The following is a 22,287-nucleotide window of genomic DNA, read 5'->3' on the forward strand; positions in this document are numbered from 1 at the left end:
GATACCTGACCCACTGTGCTGAGTGAGATCCTTGGCCCATGGCCAGTAGCTTGTAGGGAAGAATGAAAGACAGTTACCCTGGATTTACATTGGGTTATCTGAGATTAATACAGGCCTTAGTATTTACAGAGCACCTACTGTAACTGCAAAGAAAAAAATACAGCAAAGCCAACATGCTACAAGGCCTCTATGTGTCTTTCTTCTTGTAAAATTTTTTTCACTGGGCCAGGTAATATAATAGGTTAATGAGCTAAATTGTTGCCTGAGGGACAGAAGTTGCATACTTAAACTTCCACGCACAGAGCTGAAAATGCCCCTTGTGAAAGTCAGAGCTAATGATGGAGACTGTGTATCTGGCTTGTAATTCCACCTTCCTTGATATAACACCAGTGAAATGGAGAACAGTCAAAAAAATGAAACTGGGAGCCCTGAACCATTCTGTGCTATTGGCTCCAAATAACAGAACTTCAGTCAGGACAGAATTTGAGGCACATAAAATAGAGAAACAATTAAGTAAAACTGGAAATAAAAAAAAAACAAACCATAAAAATCTTGTGGAGAATTGCTCCTGCTATATAACTTTGCCTCCTCAATCATACCTTAGAAGAGTCCAAAGGACAACTGGAGGAAAGGAACTCAAAAAATATAGCCTTGGCCTGCAGAGAGTTAAAGAATTACTAAGGTTGGAAAAGACCTCCAAGCTCAAGTACAACCTCTGACCAAACAACACCTTGCCCACTAAACCACAGCACCGAGTGCCACATCTGCTTGTTTTTTGAACATTTCCAGGGATGGTGACTCCACTACTTCCCTGGGGAGCCTGTTCCAATGCTTAACCACTCTTTCAGTGATTAGTATCTTCCTAATATCCAACCTGAACCTCCCTTGTCCTATCTCTGGTTGTCTGGGAGAAGAGTCTGACCCTCACCTCAACACAACCTGCTTTGAGTTGGTTGTGGAGAGCAATAAGGTCTGCCCTGGGCCATCTTTTCCTGCCACTTTACTGCTGAAGCAGAAGGGGAGAGACCTGAGGACAGGGGGGGAGCCTTGGGTGGCTAAAAAGCAGCCCCTGGAGCTGCTCACCTTCAAGCACAAGATCTGTGTCACCACCAGAGCTCGCCAACACCTCCAGCTCCCCCGCATCATCTGGGACACGTTTCCAGTGACTCCAATGTGAAGTCCAAGTCCTGCAGCTGCTCCTTCCAGTGCAGCCTGGAGCAGGGAATGGTGTGGAGCTGGGCTGTGTGTCCTGCTCAGCTCCCCAAAGAGCCACACACATAAAGACATGCTCTGTTCATGGGCTGCCCGCGCTCCTCACAGGAATGTAATCCTCGATGTAAAGTTTGTCAGCAAAAATATAATTCATCATGAAAGAATGAACTACTGTCTTGCTAAAGCATCAAGAGGCACATTTTCAGCAGTCTGGGAGTCTGAGGCAAGTGTTGGGAAACTGAGCAACCTGTGTTTGTTCCTCTGACCAGCACAACTACAACAAAAATGTAAAAATGCTTCCAGCGCTAGAACATTTAAGAGCTCGGATTTCAAACAAGGAGGAACTATTTGAAAGTAGAACGAGTGTATGAGATGTTTGTTTCTTTAACTGAATGCAAACTGGATGTGGAACTTCCTCTTGGAAGAAACGACTGAATGGGAGAAGGCTTGGACTCCCTTTTGTATATTGCATCATGTATAAAAAAGGATGATATAATGAATTGCAATTCTGAAGAATCCAGGCAAAAATAAAAAATTATTTCAAGTTAACACCTTCAGTGTTAACTTCAGTGGGTCTTACATTGTGCAATTCATCTTTCTATTAGGTTTGAAGACTCTGGTGCCGGGAACAGTTTAGTTACGAAACTTGTAACACCAATGCTGAGTTAAATGCTAAAAATAATTATATCCCTTTAAGATAACAGGTTTAAAAAAGAAGCGGCAGCAGTGCAGAGAAGCTGCAAGCTTAGTAGCAGTGGTAATGGAGGTCTAGTAACAGAACAACTCTCTGTCCTTAGACTTCCAGTACAGTCTGTTAATCAAGCACTGGGCTAACAAAGGCAAACTCAGAGCCATTTAAAATAACTTTACAAACCTGGCCTTATGTGCTTGCAAAGTGAACTGGATATATCAGTTCCTTGTGCAACACTTGAAACATGCTGCAAATATATTAAGAATATACAAACATGACAGCCAGGACTGTGCTGCTGAATCTGCTCAGTTAGCTCCAAATGCTTTCCACAGCTACAGGACACAGCAAGGACCAGCTGCAAATAAACCTGACAGAAAACGGGATAAAATCCCTCCTCTTTCAAGCATGGAAAACAGCTACAGAGCTGTTGCTAAGGCCAGTGGATGAGGTTTGGCTGGTGGGTGCAGGTCTCAGACCAGCATGGCCTTGTTTTCAGCCCTCACCTCTTCTACACTGGGGCTGAGAACTTAAAATCACAACTTGTCTGGGGTAGGTGTGGAGGTTTTACTGCTGCTGGGAGCTCCTTAGGGAGCTGATCCATCTCATACATGGAATCCGTGTATTCTACAAATACTGCCACTACTAACACAAAAGTAACACTGTCATACCACCCAAACAGCCTGCTCTGTTTACAAGTTGTATCTGGATTTGACTTTTAAAATGAGGTTTTCCCCCTCTCGTACATGACTTCCCAGCATCTTCAAAGAGGATCTTGGTTTGGGAAATTAAGGATCAGAGGCCAAGTCACCAGGCAAGCTGTTTGCACATAAAGCATCAAAGCCCATTATTTTAATCTGTGATAATTACCACTGTTAGTTAAATAGTGCTTCCCTGATGGTTCTCAACAATAAGCAACAAATGCACAACACATTAATTGCATAAAGTTGTTGCTTGTTCTGAGATCAATCTGTATTAACAGAAAAAGTTTCCGTCTTAGCACAAAGCTCTCTCACAGTGACTTTTAAAGGGTTGGGAACAAATGCTTTATAGTGGAATTTTGCCCTGGAAGAATGAATTTCGAAGAGTTCACTATAATCTAATGGCTACAGAAATTGTGTTTCTCCTTAAAGGAGGAACTGTTTTAAGCCAGAGTTGCTGATAGCTGTAAAGGCTCCCCTCCTAAGTCCAAGCCCTGTATTAAAGCTTCTGGATCCTCATGATGAAAATCCTTCACTCAGGATTTGTGAAGAATTGAATTCCACACCAAACATTTCAGCTATCTGGGTTTCTGGAACAATACATTTTCTTCTAAGAATTGCACCTACCCTTTTCTAGCAATCTCTACCCCTCTGCTCAGGGAGTAAGAATCTAATTGTGTGACCTAAGTGTCCAGTCAGAATTAACCAATATGTCTAGAATTTTAAATGCTCATTATAAACCAAATCTAAGTCCAAGAACATCCTGCTGGACTCACACAGGGTGAAATTCCTGGGAAGCAGAGCACTGGCACAAGCTCCCTGAAGACAGAAGCAGGCCACATATGCAGCACACAAGCTTTTGCGCCCTCCTGCACATGGATGATCCTGCTCCTGAGTTAAGAATCACAAATAACAAGAGATTTTGCACTGATCCTGCCCTGCTCACATGCAGACACTAAACCCATCAACAACACTGTTTACTGTGACCCATGTAGGATTGCAGCCCTCCCAGCAGTGAGCCAACATCTTTATCAGATTGGAACTGTTCACACAACACTGAACTTCCAATCCATGTAATCGGTGAATACACAATTATTTCATATTCCTCCCTATCAAGAGAATCCTGTTTGCATGCCAAAATGTTTTAGTATTCCACAAATAAATAACTAAATAAATAATGTTATTTCACCTGTTAACACATGGGGACTGTTTGTTTTGGCCAGCTTGCACAGACTTTAGAGTGCCAGGTTATGAATAAAATAATGTTCAATACTGTAAACATCTTGTGACATAAATTCCTGGCTCAGCACAAATACAGACACTCTGTATGTGGCAGGTTCTTCCTGCATTCTCCAGCACTGACACCATTAAATGCACGTATTTATGACAGGGTATATACAAAATTGTAATTCCAAAAAAAAATGCAATCACAGATAAGCCAATTTGCCCATCCTGGGCCTCTGCTTCACTGGATTTTGCTTGCTGGAGTTTGGGTTTTTGGAAAGCAAAGTGCAACTACTGTATCCCAGTGGTTTCTACACATGCTGTACATTCCAGAACACAAAGTAGGTTTTCTGTTTAAAGAACAGCACAGTTAGAAAGATAAGATAAAACCAAACTTGAATATAATATTGCTGGGAAATTTTAGTCCCTTATGCAAACACAAAGTCAGTAATGTAAAGGATGCTTTCTGAACAACACTGACAAGGGTTGAGTTTCTCACACTGCCAGGTCTCCTTCCCAAGCAAAACCTCATATTACTTTAAGATCAGAATGCAAATGCAGAGCAGACTCTGCTCTGGTTTAATCCACTGCATTCAGGAATTAATTCCACTGATGTCACTGGAGAAACAAAGTTCAGACAGGCCTAAGTGAAGGTAAGCTCCAGCCCTGAGGAAGGGACTGATGGTTTTGACTCTGCCTTTAAACTCAAGCCTTTCTTTTATTTCAGGTGGCTGGAATGAGTCTAGGACTGGACTATGTGTGTAGGTCCCAGACTACCCTGAAAACCAATTAAACCTTTGTTTCCTAAATACTTAAACTGCAAATTAATGCAGACAGCACATGGGAGCTCAGCACCCTGAGCATCTTCGCTCTCAGAAAGAAAACACCACGAAGTATTCGCTGTTACCTTGGACCAGTCTCCTGTTTTCCATTCATAACAGCCTGTGTGATCCTCGCACTCCTCCTCATCTCTCGGCCTGGTGGCTGCATCACATTTGCCTTGGGAGTTTGTGCACGTCACTGTTCTTTTCTGAATACCCCTGCCACAGTCTGCTGAGCACTGCAAAAAACCAGGGGTTTGGTTTTTGTTACATGGTACTTAGAAATGATAGCTTTTATGTTGGTAACACAGCTCAGAGGAAAAGCTGGGGTTATGAACACTGAGGAAAATTGTAATCCGTAAGATTTTATTACAATAATCTAAGCCACTCATACATGAGTAATTTGAAAAGCATGATGACTGCTTGCAAAATACTTTACTTATGAAAAATGGCAATTCTGAAAATCAACCTTCTTTGAAAAATGCTAGCTGGCTTTTTGCTAGAACTGATGCCACTAAATCTTGTGTTGAAGAGCTCCTCATTCATGCTGAAGATGGACACACTCAGATCTATACAGAACTGCCACATCCCTTCATGTATCGTGAGATACAGCATGAGGTGTTAAATGCAATTTTAAATGACAGTAGCATGAGACCACTGTTACAAACATGTTTCTGTAGCACAGTTTGTAAATATCACGGCAAAGTCACAGTTCTCACACATGTTCTAATGTGAAACACACACATCACCTTCACTTTTTGATTTGCCAAATGCTCATTGCTATCTTAATTCTGAAAAACTCTTAACAGACATTTACTGTGTGAGCACAAATTATCCACAACTGGTTTTGTGCCTGGGCTCTATGGAATTAGCACCTAAAGAGCAGGGATATCCGGCCACTCACTTGTTATCTTTGCCAATGGTTGGAAATTCTTGTTTAATGGAGAATTCGTCTTGATTTTCTTGGCTGTACAAGGTGGGAAAAGGACACTGGCATGAACTGAATCCAAATTTCTGCTTTCAATAACCAGTTCGGTCATAGAGCACCAGGTCTGCTGTCACGGCCACCTGAGTTCTTGTCATGAGCCCTGAGCACAGCCAGTCTGCCTGCTCCTCATTCTCATGCCACTGCAGTGGTTAAGAGTGAGAAATTGTCTTGCAGAGCCGCTGGGGACAGGTGGGTGGAAAAATGATCTATGTACCAGCTGAGATAAAAACTAACCTCCTCTGGCATGTCAAGTTCTCCCCTTCAGGGGGCCAGCAGGGAAAAGACAGTTGATGTGACACTGAATAAATAGTGAAGATATGAGATATTCTGTGAGGTCTTTTGAACGTGTTCCAAGAAGCTTCTCCATCCAGGGGGTCTATGCTGGATACAAGCATCAGCTTGATATAAATTACATCAAATGGACAAATCTCAGCATGCCTGTCTAACTGTCTTAAAAACACAATCCAGGCAGTTCTGACCTGCTGGCCTTGTTAAGGACGTGAATGACAAGCGTTTATGAGCTGGCAAGCAAATAGACATGCCTTTAAATACTTCACAGCACTACAAAGTGACTTCTTGAAAATCTGGGAAACCTTCCACTTAATTTACTGTGGGCTGCTCATGGTGTGACCCCCTTACGGATGTAACATCTTTGTAAGGAGCACAATGTATAGCTGTGCAAGACACGGGGATAAATTCTTCCCAGCTTTGCAGAATTCCACAAAATGCTTTGCTGGACTGCTCAGAGTGCAAGGCTTGCCGGAGATCCCAGGCTGGAGCTCCCTAAATGGTACCTTAAAGCCATGAATTTGCCCCAAGTTGGATAGACTTTCCCAAACTATGTATCATTTTCCTCAGGCCCCCGGCTGGACTCCTCAAGGTTGCACTCGTTCATCTCAGACTACAAAGCACAATATATAAAAATCTTTGTAACGGTCCAATTTACTCGAAGTAAATCAAGCTGAAGTGGGAGTATTTTTCACAGTAGGAGAAATCTCTAGGTGGGTTTTACAAGCAAGTCTGGGAAAAACACCAACTGTTTGTTCTTCCCACAGCTTTTAAGTCATTCACAGATTAATACTGCATATACTTTCCTAGACAAAACAGCATGAGCAAGAAGGTTTCCAACAAATCTTTGGTGGTCATATATAAATCACCCTCTTTAGGAGTTTTTTTCCTTTCCTCAAGTCATCTGTTTTCATGAAGAATTTCTTAATATATAGATTTTAAAGAGAGTCCACAAATTAATATGCCCATTTTCTGTGTGTCCACTTGAGGTCATTAAGTCTTATATTATTAACAAATTACTTTGGCAAATCCCATGAGGCTTTGCAATGGAGCAACACAACTTGCAGTTAAGACACAACTCCTTTATCTGAAGGAAATCCATATTTTTTTTCACTCTAGCTCTCTAACAGTAGAAACATTCACCTTCTCCTGACAGTCTCTATTTTTATCATTCAAAATGGGTTGAACGGTACTTTGTCCAAAACAATCTCAAGTGTTTGGCAATACAAGGGGAACTTAATTTTTACCACAATGAAGATTGCATTGGAATTTACTGTGAAAACACACATTTTTGACCAGGGACCAGACATCAGTGCAGTCAACTGTGTTGTATAAGGAAGAAGTTAAAAAAAATAGATCAGAAAATTGATTGATAAAATGATACAATTACAGGGATATTTATTCCACAACATGAGATTAAAATGCTAAGCAATAAAGTGATTACCACTGAAGAAAGTCCTAGGTGTGAGAAGGGTTCACACTGGCAGAGCATCAAACATGTCCTGGAGTCAACTGTGCTTCATAACAGCAGAAATGGGCCAGAATAACAAATTTAAAATCACAAGTGCACAGTTACAGATGCAACAAAAGTAAATAAATGTATCAAAGGAAAAGTAAACCAGCTATTGAAAAAATTATCTAAAAATGCTGTGTATTTGCAAAGGAGTTACATGGTCACGGATATGGAAGATTTCCACTGATCCGTAACTTGACTTACTCTCATAAAAGGGAGAGAGAAGTACCAGGGATTGTTAACAAAAGACTCAAGTAAAAAATCCACATGTAAACCAGGTAGGAATTGCACCCTAATCTCAGCTATAAACAGTTCAGCTGGTTTAGCTATAAGAAATAAAGAGGGCATCATCTGAAAGGGGAATGACACACAGAAGACCTATCAGAAAACTTACTACGTGTCTCTGCACATCTTTTGTAGTGAAAGAACTCATGCACCAGTGAACAGATCCAGCACCCCACTGAAAGGGAACACTGCTCTCACTTAACCATCATCTCTCTTGCCAAACTAAGATTTCCGGTCCAGGAGGTGCACAATGAAATCCCATTGTGTTTGTGAGGAGACACTGTTCCTTAGGATCTTTCCTATCCTGAGCTTCTGTGACTTCTAAGCACATGTCTAACAATAATATTTAGCAAAAGCTCTTTGACAACGTTTTGAACAGGAGCTCCCTGTTTCAAATAGAGGTGAATAATGAGGAATTCTTCCCACAGAAAGGGCTGTTCCTGGACAGCCAGGCTGGAATGAGGCTGGTAGAGCTGCAACCCTGCACCCAGAGTGAAAGGATCTCATCACTCAGGTGAGCCTAACAAATACAATATCAAAGCGAGCATAGGCATCCTGTAAGGACTGTTACTCACAGGGTTCAGACAAAGTTGCCCTGTACTAGCTGAGTCCTAGTCATGAACTGCAGGCACATTCTCAGATCACTCTGCTGCTAAACAAAACACAGGGCACCTGTCTAGGCCACACATTATTTACATCAGAAATGCATTCGTAACTCTTGGGAAAAATTTCTTAACTCTGCAACTACTCGGAGATGCACCTTTTATACAAAGTATAACCAGCTTTTTCACGTTCTTGGAATTACACAAAATAAGGCTGGATAGGGCCCAAAACTGTACATTCTCGGTAACATGCACATGCTTGATAAGCCTGGTATTTGTTCATACCACATTTAAATGAAGCCAGAAGCCCTACTGGGTTACTACACTTCTGGCCTCAGGTCAGTGAAACATTTTTCCTTCTTGGTCAGTTTTCAGATGGAAAGATATAGTCACTAGAGCATATCTAAACCCTGTCTTACTAATTCATCTAGTCTGGAAACCAAACCTCAGCTCCTCACTGCTCATCTCAACAGATGAGAGTCCTGCCCAGTGCTCCAGTGCTGCAAGGATGTTGACCATGAGAACCATGGATTAAGGCCAATGCATCCAGAGCTCTGAGCAGTCTGGCTTCTTCCTTGGGTGAAGTTCCTACCTTTGACCACTCTGATGCTTCCCAGACGGACAGGCAGTCCCGTCCCTCACAGCTCTGCACCATGGCTGGTTTGTTGCCCAGGCAGTAAAGATCCCTGGTGTTGACATAGGTGCCGTTCTGCAGCTGGTAAACACAAGTGACCTCCCGGTGCTGGACACCCTTCTCACAGGTGGCAGAGCAGGGACTCCAATGGCCAGTCACCCACCTGGGAAGGAGCCAGAGGATAAATGTTAGCAAACTGTTGGGATAAAACATTATGCTTCATTTAAACCCAGTGAGAAATGGGCAGGTCTTCCTGGATTTGTGGGTGCTTTGATGGTGCTGTGTTGTCATCACCCTGAGCTCACTGATCCTCTTTGGGAGCTGAAGTGTGTAAAGCTGGTGTGTCAGTATGCAAGTGAATATTCCCTTCTGACTTCCAGCTCCACTGACTGCAGCAACTGCTGGAAGCACCAGAGCAGGACTACAAGGCAGTGAATAAAGTGTCTAAGAAGGATCTGAAGGAGGAGGGATGGAGGGAAGGGCGTTTTTTCTAAAAGACAAGCAGCATCGATCTTTAGCTTCCTGCAATCTGTCAGTGAGGAGCATGTTCTCTGTAATTACAGGCATTCCTAGATGGAGTGAGGGACTGGAGCAATAGCTGGGCAGTCACTGAGCACCGGAAGGCTCTCATGCCTTTCTCACCAGGCAATTGACCTTCTAGCCTGTTATTTAGGACTGTCATCCAGATTAGTATCCCTATACCATGAATCTTTTACTTGTCACCCAATGGCTGTCTATTATGGTAAGTGGCCCAAACAAGACTTCTCAAAAACAGGTCTGCTGAGAATTACTATTTCATTCTGCTGGAGGCTCCTGTAACCCAGGTAGAGAAACTTATTCCCCACATTTCTTTTGAAGCCATTGTGTAACTTCTCTGAAACGAATCAAAACAACTGTTTCCTATCTTCCCATTCCTGAAGGGGGGAAAATCAATTCAGCACCATTTGTAGAAACATCTTCACGTGCTGCAACTGTCATGAATTAATTTGTAAATGCCATGACTGGTGTGACAGCACTGATGACTGTGCTGACAGAGAAGGCGGAAGCCATTTGGTTTGCGCAGGACTGGGCAGACTGGCCACCTGTCTTTTGTGGAACAGGGCCCTGATCAAATGTTCCTGTGCATTAAAGCAGTTGACTGACACATCTGTGAATTTCTGTTGGCTAAAACAGCCAGCGAGACACCAAACCTGTTTCTTCAGACTGCAGTTTTGGTGCATCTCCATGGCCCTGGGCTTGGTATTTCTCTTATGGAATGGGAAAATGTCAGCTGGGAAATCAAATACTGGGCTGAAAGGCTGACAAAAATAGCCCTGAAGTGCAGAAATCAGTATTCATGAAAATTAATAGCCAGGCCCCCTTGGTATCAGCTGGGCTCTACCCTGTTGGATTAAACGTGGAGGGAATTATCCATCTGGGTGAAGGAAGCTCTTGACAAAAGCCTGGAAGGGATGAAATGACTGTGCTTTATGAGCTGAATGTGAGTCACAGGGCTGGGAAAGGGTTCTGTCCAGGCTCCACTCAGCTAATATTCACTTCAGCACTGGGCTCTCACTGTGATCTACAGCTACTGGCAAAAGAAAAAGGGAAAGGGGCTGAAAGCAAAGAAGAAAGATAAAAATACATTCTTGGCAGAGGCTGTCTCTGAGCTTGCATTTAGGATGGGCAGCACACAGCATGCCAGCTATTTCCAAGACGCCTTAAGAAGCAAGGTTATGGCTTTCCTTTCAGGAAGGAAAATTCCTTTTTAATTTTTTTGTTTGTTGCTCTCGGGGAGGGGAGAAATCACCTGGTTTCTACCTGTTTGGTGGTTTCTAGTCAGTACCAGCACAGCCATGATAGAGTGTAACTAGAAAATTAGCACAGAAAAAACAAGTGTTATCATCATCAGGAGAAGAATGATTGCATAGGGCAAGAGCTGAAACCCAGGGTACCAATACAAAGTTGTGTTTGCGGTGAAAACACAATCTCCAGCTTTTTCTTTGGGGTGGTCAGCATCAGCCACCATCCACTGTGTCCACCCCCGATCCCAATCCTGTGGTTACAAATCAGGTGGGGCAATGCTGTAAGGGATCTCTGAAACCTCACAGCCCACTCTGCCCTGCCTGTGACAGTTGAAATACTTAGAAATTAAAGGCTATTTTGAACTGGTGGTTTTACTTTCACATCCAGGACACAAGTGACATTAAATGTCTGAATAATAATAATATGAGTAAAGTAGGTTATTTTCAAAGGCACCGAGGGGTTGATCACTTTGACCTCAAAACTTCACCCTCTCAGTGAAATCTGCTTGGATCAATGGCTTGTAAAAACAATCTGGCAAACAAGTAAAGGTGAGTCTTATGTGCAGTCCTGGCAGTGCCCTGAACACCCACAGCTCCCCAAAAACTCCTCCACAGGCAGCTGAAAATACTGTTTTAGTGCCTGTAACACACAGGATCACTGCAACTGTATTTCAACAACATTCACAACCAACGTGGAAAGACAAGGGATTCATGGATAAAGTGCTTAAAGATGAAAATTCCTGCCAGTTTCAAATTTTTGGAAGGAATTTGCAGCAAGATACTAGCAGAGTTACTATATGTAAGTACTATACACACAGGGGAGAAAAATGTAATGTACAAATAGTATCACCTTATAGTTACTATTAAATTACACCACAGGCAGATGCTTGTCTCTACACTGTCATTACACCTTCTGAACACACCTGAGTGTGTTTAACAACAAGACCTACTTAGAGGGTGATTTTTTAAAAAAGGGTAAGTATTTTTTTTATGACAATGTCAAAAGGAACTCCAAACCCCAGGCTGGTTCTGTATTATTAACTAAGCCAATTAACTGCTGTACACTAAGCCCTGTGTATATCATAGAAAGCATTTGGCTTCCAGTTACATTTTAAGCCTGTAAACTGATCTTAGGGATTGCTTGACACCAGAGTTCTTTTCAGTTTGGTCTTTCCCTCCCAGGTTATAACCTATCTCCTGTGGGGCCATGGGAGTGCTCCAGCTGGAATCCCTGGAGAGCCTCTCATTTTGCCAACAAGCACTGATTTACGTGACAAACACACTCATCCTTCTCACAACCACAGGGATGGCTTTATCCCTGGTATTATTTTTGGTAATCTTACCTCTACAGAAGATTCAAGAGTTAAGTGATCCCTGCTGGTGGCTAGATTCAGGAAGAAAGTGATGAGCTTTTAAGCAGAGATTTTCCCCCAGACAGTGGCTGTCTTTCTAGCTAAAATATGCCCAGAAGGGTGTGATTTTCAAAAGCATCAAAAAGCTGGGATGGGCAGGACATGCAATCTGAGAGGGCTGCTCTAAATCTTTGTCTTCTGAGTCTTCCTCAACCTCTGACCTCTCAGTATCCCTTCTGAGGATTTGGGAGTTCTTCTAATCTGCTTTGGCAACACTCATCTGGCAGGCCCCTGGAGCAAACTTGAAATATCTTTTGGAGATTCAGTTCATCATTTGATCTTTCTATGGTCTGGATTGGTTATTAACCTTGAATTATCTACTCTACCTACTTCCCTAAGACTCTCACATTTTCTAGGAAAAAGAAGTTGTCTACAGCACTATATCCATAAACCCAGGGGAGATGAATGTCTCCAAATGAGGGCTTGTAGCGAAATATTTGGGAAAAAAATGTTAGGAGGATAAAATGGATCAAGGCTGAAGGATGGGGGTAAGGGAGTGCAATCAAAAGACATGAGGTCATTTTTCAGAGATTTGCAGCCTCTTATAACATAAAGCCATTACATCTTCTGGGGTAGATATTGCAGCCCATTAAATTTCACCTGGTTGTTTCTGCCTTGAGCCCTGCAGAAGAACAGTGAGTTCTCTTCCACTAACTACACATGCCATGTTCACACATCCCCTCACTACCTACAGGATACTGTTGTTCCCTTCCCAATACTACAATGATATTTATTTCCCTGCTTTCACAGTAATAGACAAAGACATGTTTGCAATAACATATTTTTTCTGTTATTAAACCTATTTTTTTTAGAGCTGGCTCGTAACTACAACCAGAGCCTGTACTACTGTCGAATAAAGCATCAGAGGAAGTTTCCTACAAAACAAGTCTGAAAAAGTCCTTGTGACAGAAACATATCTAAAGCTCTGTAATCTGAGGGTTCTATTTCCAATAAATTTTATTGAATACCTTTTAGTTTAATGTACAGGCAAGGATAACTCCATACCCAGTTAGCCCTGGTTGTCTTTAGCACCAGTTTGTGATGCAAAATCCTGTCTAAGTCACTCTTAGTTTTCTGGGGCACCCGGTTGAAACTGTGGCTCTACTGATTTAAGCAAAAGTCAGAACAACTTTCAGCAGGGCCAGGATTTCACATTGGATAATTTTAGCACAGAGAATTGGAAAAGATTTCTGAGAATCAGTCATGTGGAACTGACAGATATACTTTGCTTAGAGCTGTCAAACTAAGCTCATGCTCGACTATGTAGAAGAAAACTCTCTTTACAAATGGAATTGTGTTTTCCATGAAACACACACACTCTGCTATTGGATTGTCCTCTCCCCACACACTCCTGAAGCTCTCTACCACCTCTCTGCTAAACGGGATTCAAAACAATCAGGTGAATCTTGTCTTTTGGGAACAGGTTGTGCCACACCCAGTCACTAGAAGGCTTTTTTTTTTTTTTGGAGAAAAGTACCAGGAATCTAGTAGAATAATACAGCTGCTGATGTCGAAAGTAGGACTCCAAGACTAACATTCCTGTCTGATTGCTTTTATAAACAGTGCTCAGTAATTTTCCAGTACAGTAGTCATTCTGCTAACAGACTTGCCAGCTTTTACTCACACAGATTTCTTTTTTTCTTTAGTGATTATCATTTTGACAGCTTTTTTTTTTTTTTTTTTTTCAATTTCCCGCCAGTAAGATCAGCCATGGAACAATGTTTTAGAACTTACATATGCCTTGGGAAATTCTTTTTTTAAATGGAAGCCATTGTATTCCCTCTCCTCCTTCCCGAAATGAGCAGATCTCTCGGTTTTGTAGGGCTCAGTGTGGGGTTGGTGTGTGAGGGGGTGTCCTGCTTGCTGGCAGCTGCCCCACTACACCAAAAGACAGAATTTCAGCACTCTCAGAGCTCCTCCACAGTGAGTTTCCCCTACCCACCTTCATGGCTAGTGTAGCTTTAATGGGGCAACTGGTTTTCAGCTCCATTCCTGCCTTTCCAGAAAAAGCAGTGCCTTTTTCTCAGCTCCCATCACAGGATGCAAACTGTGAAGATAATTATAGCAGGCAGCAGGAGGAATGGATTTCACAATTAAATATTTTGCTAGATTATCCTGCTAATCCTCTTCTGTGGGTTAGAACTGCACTTGGCCTGAAGAGCCTCAAAACAAAGCAGCACAGATCATTTAACATTTTAAAACAAGGCAATGGTCAACTACAAGGTTGTTGAGTCAAACACTGCACTGGGAAAGAACATGATGTAAGCCAGCCTGGGTGTTTACACCAAAGCTAAGACACCTGTCTCATGACTCCATGTGAAAATTAATGCCAAATTAGCTCCTGCTCTAGCAAGTCATCTTGGATTGATTTAGCAGCAGTCAGTGAGCACTTTTCATTCTACACTGTGTTCCCCAGCCTTCTCTCCCAGAACTGCTCCATTGAGTTGAATTGCTGGATTTGCTGGAAGATACTAGCAAACTGTCTTTCAGTGGCTAATTAGCCACTGATTGGTACTTGATGACCTGCCTACCACCTGGAGCACAGGAGTTTTTGTCTCCCTTTGGTGGATGGGGATCACCACCATCTGACACGCCCACAGCAGGACATCAGCCACCCCTCATAAAGGTGCCCAGGAGTGTCTCAGGCTTTCTACTCTGCAGAATTTTGGCTTTTGCTCCCGCAAGGCCCGTGGGAGCCCTGCTGCAGGCAGCGTCCCCGAGGAGCTGCCACCAGAGCGCAGCACTCCCTGCTCCAGCCGCTCCAGCACAGTCCTGGCAAATTCATTAAGCTCAAGCTGATTCTGGAGATCCCAAATCCAGCTTTGGGAAGTACTTCAAAATGAGCTCTTACGTGGTGCCTCCTTGGATCAGAGGGTGCTAACATTACTATTTATGCCAGATTTCCAGGCTAAAATGAAACCCTCCCCACGGCTGTTCCTTCTTTTCTTTTTTTTCATGTAACCAAATCCAAGGCACATCGAAGATACTTCTCAGCACAAGGCACAGACAAGGGTTTGAACCTGTTGGCTTTGAACCTTATGCATGATAAACATTTGTACAGGCTCCAAAAGAGCCTGACCGCATAAATGAAAGGACTGACCTATTTGGAGCCATTAAATGTTCAGCTCAGTCCCTTCAGATAACAAATACCCACATGCCTCCAGTTTAGTGCAATTTCTATACAGCTCTTTGTGTAATTTGCTGACATTCTCAAAGAGTTTTCCATCATATTGTTCCCCCCAAATTCTAGTATTTGCAAGACTACCACTTCACAAAATAAATCTGAAATTGTTTCACTCCCCATCTACCTGTGATGAGAACACACAGAAATGGGGTGCAAACAGCCCAGAATCAGGGAGACAGACTGATTTCTGTATTATTCTGATTTCTGTACTCTTGGGCTGTTAAACAGAGCACTATCACAGAGATATAGTGAAGTCTAGAGGAACTCTCAGTCAGCAGGGTCATATGGATACACACCATGAGTTTAAATCAGACCAGGAATCAAAGCAATGGGCACTATCAACCAACACACTGAGGCACCATTATTTTGGCACTCCCCAGCCTTTGGACAAGTTTTTGAGGTGCTGAGCCAACTGGGGCCTTGACTGACTCTTAGAACTGGCTTGATTTTTCCCCAGTGGGCACTGTTGTGGTGTGTGAGCCCTTGGAGAGCTTGTTGCTGGATTCCAGCCCACGGATGGAAAAGTGAAAGAGAAGAAAGAAGGAAGGAAGTGATCCATGTAACCACAGAGCTGACCTCAGCAGTGTGCCAGCTTTTAGAGCCGATTTGGAGGGCAACAATAATCAAGGACACAGTGGTAAAAGGATGCAAGACAGGTTCCTCCAGGCAAAAACTCATTGGCTGCATTTCTCTGACTAAAATAACTGGTTTTCCAGACAAAGGAAATGTGGTAGATTTAATCTGTTTGGTGAAGAACTCCTTTTGCTGCATGGGAAATGCTTACTGGTGACATGCTAGGAAACGTGGATATATAATCGTGTAATTCATATGAGAGGTGAGAGCTGGCCTCTCATCTACCTTTAGTGCTGCAAAGGAATATCAGCTCTGAAAGGAATTTAGATCAGCTGGGCTTCCTGAAAGGTCTGTCTTGCATTTGATCTAATTTAGTATGCTCATTAATGACCTTGGCACAAAAAGAAGAAAATTGCTGAAAAATTGGGGAAAATGCTGACAATACAAAGCCTAGAAGCAGTGTCAATGCCTCAGAGGATTAGGATGTCATACAGGAAGAACTGAATAACCTTGAGTACTGCAATAACACAGCTAGGATGGAAATAAACAGCACACAGTGCAAGGCTGAGTGCTCAGGGACCAATAACAAGCATTTCTGTGTTAAAGCAAGGGTCATACAATGAAACAAATGAGGAGGAAAACATCTCAAATGACTGTAAGCCACAAATATGATGCAGCCATGAAGAAAGCAATAAGAAGTTAACGTAATGGATTTCACCCAGAAAAATGATGGAAGGAGGAGATCCAATGGTTTGTTGTATTCTGCAGCAAATAGCCCAAGGCAGAGAAGAAGGGAGGGAAAATACTCAGTAAGAAAAGGAACAGAGCTGATGCACAAAAAAAAGGCTGAAAAATGACAATGAGTAACTTAGGCTGGAAATAAAAGGTTCTGACTCACATGAACAGCAAGGTCACAGGAGAGCCTTCTAGTGAGGGAAGGAGCCAGCGGAAAAAACACAGTTTATAGAAAGGAGTCTATGATATGCTGCTGGTAGTAGCAGAAAACTAACCCTTGGGCTCAGGAGATATTTTCAAGTCCTAAACAGTAAAACTAAGGCCTCAAGGTCTCCTGTGGTTTTCTGTAGATGCAGCCAGGGATTTCTGGCATTTATGCTGCTGTTCAGCATCCATGTAAGAACACCAAATATTCAGCAGGCCCCTGATCTCCTAAAATCTCTTACAGCAAAGAGGAGAAAAATCACCAGCGTTTGCACACAGTCCATTACAAGTCTAACAGTTGGGGAATTTCATGTGGGTTTGGTCCTTTTCCTGCATTGGAGGGGAGCAGTTTCATAGCCACAGACCCAACCATGCATGTAGAAGTGTGTGGCCACTGGCCGAGCTGTGTTTTCAGTGAAAACAGCTGATGTGATCTGTGATTTCTGAGCCTGGTGCCAGCCCCAGGGCTGGCTCTGCCGGTGTATTTGGGTTGGTGCTCGTCGTGCTGGAAGCGACCCATATGCGCCGCATGCAGGAATCCAGATTCCATCTGGTTACAGCGGGGTTTTGTAAAAAATATCTAAAGAGCTAGGCAAAGGATTAGAATAAAGAGGTGCTAATAGGGTGCAGTTGGGACAGGAAAGGAAGCTGTAAAGAATTTAATGGAAAAAGAGGGTCAAGGAACATACAAAATAAAATAGGAAGAAAAAGAGGCTTTTTTTTTTTAAAAGGTGAAAGAGTAACAATAATAAAGAATGGAAGATTCTTTTAGTTTTGCCAGTTTCAACAAAACTCTTAAGAAAATTCTCTTCTCTGACGTTTAATTTTAAAACATGTCAGTGTATCCAATCAAGTTTTAAATCCTGCTTTGTTTTTCTCAGATGCTAGGTTGCAGTTGGAGAATTCCAATCTCCTTGGCCTCATGAAAGTACTGTCCCCTGCCCTACATTATTTGGCTCTCCTGAGAGGTGGCTGAAGTTCAAAGGGATATATAATTTACAAAGCACTTTGGGATTGTGCGGGAAGAAAGACACTGTTATTAATAACATACCCTTTTTTTCTCCTGATCACTTTATAAATGTGGGTAATTATTTTTGTATTTTTACTACAATCTCAACAGCAACAGCTTCTCCCTCCTCTCAAACAATATGATCTCACCCCATCCCAAAGAGTTTGCAATTCAGGTTATACATGGATTAAGAGAGGAAACAAAGGGACAGTGTAGGATAGTGAATTAAAATCACACAACCCATCCAAAAGTGAAACAGAGACTGAGTGTCCTCTGACCCAGTCCTGTGCAGGCCAAAAGACCCCTCTCTAGAGATAAATACTCTGAAAGGTGATTCTTTTAAATTCTAAGTGCAAATGCAGTTCAAAATGCACAAAACAGAGCAGGTTCAATAGAGAAAGGAGAGCATTGTTCCTTCTTCTGAACTCAGGTGAAGGGCTTAGGTCTGAGTGGAAACGGGAAAGGACCTTACTGTAACAAGATGCTACAATAATTTTACTTGAAACCCTAAAACAAATTCAGGGCTCATAAAAAAAGCATTGACATGGTGAAAGAGAATGGTTTCTTTAAGATGTTCTTGGTCAGAGAATATGCTAAGCATGCATTTCTAATGTCTGGGTGGGCAAACGCAAGTGGAAATTTAAATTCTAAAGAGGCACAGAGAATGTGCTTCTGAAAATGTTTCCAGTTAAAAGCATGTTAAGTGTGAAAGCATAGTCTACACGGAGGGAGTGAGGGAGTGTGGTCTATCAGATCATCAGCAAGGATTCTGTGGCCTTTTCGGGTTCTAAGCACATTCACTGTCTGCTGTCGTTGCTCTGAAAAAAATGGGCCAACGAGAGTGTCACTGCGCCAGAGCTCATTGCAGCTGAGCAGAACTGTGCTAAACTGTGCCTATAAACTGCTTGGTGACTCCACACAGAAGAAAAGAGACCTTGGAATAACATTAAGAGCTGGGTACAATTCCCCAAAGGAACACCGGCTGGGTACAAGAGCAGAGTAATCCTTTCTCAGGAGGTTTTGTGTGATTTAACCTCACTCACTGTCACTGCCCTGGACAGGCAGCAATGCCATGGTGGAATGGCACCAAAGAGACTTCCCTAGGGGCTCAGGGTCACGGAGATCCCTCTGAGCACACTGTGGGTCTCAGGGCTGTGACAGACCTCATGGCCAGGACCTCCTGTGCTTGCTCTCAGCTGGTAAAAGCAGAAGCTGCCCATGTCTTCCAGAACTTTTTAAGCTGCTTTTTTTCATCTCTACCACCTGGAACCCCTCCATACACCTGCCTGGGCTCACTCTGGTCTCCTCCCAACAGCTTTCCAAAAGGTCTGGGAGAAGTACTTCATGCCAGGGCAGCAACGCAAGCAGATGCTTCTTGTTTCAATCTGAGAGAGTAACATGACAGAAATCCCAGCCTCACTGAACTTCGTCATGGAAATGACAGTTGTTTCCTTGAAGCCACGGGGATTTTGGCTCTCCTTACACACCAGGAGGGTATCTCATTATACCTTTCAGTATTGAAAGCTCTACAGCTCCAATACTGTGCAGCAGCAATAACAGGCAGTGCAGACAGAAACTGAAACCTGAACCAGCCTTATTGATGGATGACCTGACACTGCATTTCTCTGTTCCAGGGCACTTTAATCAGAGTGCAGGTCTAATGAGAAGGAAGTGTGCTGTTTGCTGTTTCCCCCATTGTTTCTGCTAGCAGGATTAGCTTTGTAGGTGCATTTCCCTGGCTTTTCTGATTATCCAAGATGCAGGAGCCAGAAGGTTGGTTTGAAGATGTTTTTTAAGGTATTGTTCAGTTTTATCTTAAATTTATTTTATCACAGAATATTCTGAGTTGGAAGGGACCCACAAGGATCATTGAGTCAAACTCTGAAGTGAATGGCCCATACAGGGATCAAACCCCTGATCCTGGTGTTATTCTAACTACTATCAAAATTGGAGTGTCTATTCCTCTCTACAATGCTAAACATCACTGCAGAGCAAAAGTGAACTTTTTTGTTAGCAAACAAACAGAACAAATTAAGTTACCCTCCTGTCTTTTGTCATTTTGGCCAGAAATGTCTTTTTTTAATACAACACAGATCAAAATTAATTCAGCCAAAAGTGCTTGCCAAATTAAAAAGGGATATTTTTATTATTTTTAGAGATCTCTAATAACTACTGAGGAGAAAAGCACCCTTACGGAGGAAAGCATCTAAAATGTGTTTCATCATAATTTAATTTCTTGACTTCAGGGTTTTTGTAGTTCTGTTTGACAGTTAATCAGACCCCATTCTGTGCTGATTAAAAAAAAAAAAAAGTTTAGATATGTGGTCACTGTACTCTTGTCTAACTTTATACTGTAAGTTGTTCTGTCTCCCAGGAGGCAGCCAAGGGGAAAAGAAAACCATCCCCAAACAATGCATGAAGGCAGCCTGCATGGAATCTGGCCTTACTGACCACAAATTAAATGGGCTTTGTCTGAGGTAACGAAAATCTGACCTGCTCAACAAAAGGAAATGAGTATTACAGCTGCTTACTGTGGCTAACAATGTGTCCCAATACTTTGAGACATTTTCACTGTGTTCACCAGATGGAGGCTTTGGAAAGGGGCAGTTTCTGAAAGAAAAGGATATTGGTTTTTAGTGTTTTTTAACTCCTTACCGTGACTGGCAGGGGTGTGTGTTACATTTCCTGACCTGGGGCTCAGGGCGGGTCACTCGCTGGCAGTCACTGTCATTCACCAGCGTCATGGTCTTGTTAATGATCCGAGTGCAGGACACGATGGTTTTCCGCTCACCTGCAAGCCAAATCAAAAAAAACTCTGAACAAAATCACATCCACTCATTAACCAAAACTCAAAAGCTTGGAGCCCTCTGCTCTCTCTACCAAATGTACTCTACCATCTCTGCAAGAAATCTTATTCTCCACTTCTGCCTAACTTTTGTACTGGCATGTTTTGGGTTGCTTTTTTTTCAGAAAAGCTACAAATCTTTCCTCAATAATCATGCAATTGACTATTTCACAGGAGCAGCAAGTTGGGCTTTCTCTTTCTAGTGTTTAATGTGGAAACGAGCTTGAAAACAATTTGTTTTCATTTCTGGTTCCTCCTCCACAGGTAGCTGTGCCCTGTCATCACCTCGGGCAGATGTGCTGAAGCCACACGACCTCACACGCCCAGTGACTGATAATGACAGGACAGCCTCCTGCTGCTCCCCAAGCAGAAAGTCAGGATGAAAAGCAGTGACTGAGGTTCAAGAGTCATTAACTGGGCTTGTTTGTATTTCACAAAGACAAATGAAAGCCACCAAAATAAATTATTTCTCATCTTCTGCTCCTCCAGATACAATGCTTTAAAACGCTTGCTGGGAGGAGGCATCTCAGGAGGAGTCAGCATTTCTCACATCAACTGTGCATCAGGAGTTTCTTTCACCCAGTGTGGCCCTCAGGGTTCAGCCTTCCACTGAGTGGCATCAGGAAAGCTGTGCCACAGGGAGCATGACAGTGACCAGATGTGACAAAGAAAGTGGCACTCCTGCACTGTGTGACTTTGCCTAACTGCTAATTATTTTGGTTGCTCAGGTTTGCTTTCTAACCCCAAGTCTGCATCAAATTGAGTTTATTCACAATCTGCAGCTGATAATAAAAAACAACTCATGTTGTGTTAATAAAAAATTTGCAAAAGTCTGTATGGAAGTGAGAAAGGCCCTTCTCAGCTTGGTTAAGTAGTAAAAGCATTGGACAACCAAAGTAAAAGACCAATTATCAAGCTACTACTGGCGAGAGCCATGCTGGCAGACACTGATTTGATTCAAGTATGTAGAAGTCTTACAACAAAAATCAGAAAAGTTGCAAACAAACTTCCTTAAATGGCTTAAAAATTATTATTTTAATGCATGAGTAAAAGTGTCTATTTTAAAGCGAGTTCCATTTACAGAAAAAAATCTGTAATTTCATCGCACTGAGGGCAGTGAGCCTGTAATTTCATCACACTGAGGGCAGTGAGCCTGCAAATACGAAGATGAACTCTTTCCTTCTGTCATGTCACATCATAAATAACTGGGTCTGCTGGTGAAGAAAGACTGCCCAGAATGCTTGGAAATGATCCAAGTAGGTTTACCTCAGGGAACAACCTACTTCTTCCAGCTCTGAAAATGCAATGGACAGTGTCTGACAAACCAGTCTCTGCTTTCACAGCATCAACTCCCCCCAGGGCTTCAGCAGATCTGTATGGGCACATGCAGGGATCCTCTGGGAAGGGAGCTTTGCCATGTTCTCCTGGGCTCGTCCACCCAGCATGGGAGCATCCAATGCAAATCTCCAGGAGCTGTCACAGCAGCACTGCCCTGCTCCAGCCCTGGGGAAGGAAGTGCCTTTCCCTGAGCATGCCTGAACACCTGCGGAGACACTGCTCCAGGAATGTGATGGGGGCTGGAGAC

At 42.7% G+C, this 22,287-nt stretch overlaps 1 protein-coding gene across 2 annotated transcripts in view; it reads right to left on the reverse strand.

The window, feature by feature from the left end:
• Positions 1 to 22,287, reverse strand: part of ADAMTS17 (ADAM metallopeptidase with thrombospondin type 1 motif 17) — a 158,170-nt gene that overhangs the window by 14,682 nt on the left and 121,201 nt on the right. For both annotated transcript variants that reach the window (XM_048317949.1, XM_048317948.1), the window contains 3 exons: positions 20,513 to 20,648; positions 8,915 to 9,119; positions 4,733 to 4,885 (listed from right to left, as the gene is read on the reverse strand). In XM_048317949.1, coding sequence (XP_048173906.1) covers positions 4,733 to 4,885; positions 8,915 to 9,119; positions 20,513 to 20,648 — 494 coding nt within the window. The remainder of the gene's footprint in view (positions 1 to 4,732; positions 4,886 to 8,914; positions 9,120 to 20,512; positions 20,649 to 22,287) is intronic.

Source organism: Corvus hawaiiensis, chromosome 13 (assembly GCF_020740725.1).
Source record: "Corvus hawaiiensis isolate bCorHaw1 chromosome 13, bCorHaw1.pri.cur, whole genome shotgun sequence".
NCBI lineage: Eukaryota > Metazoa > Chordata > Aves > Passeriformes > Corvidae > Corvus > Corvus hawaiiensis.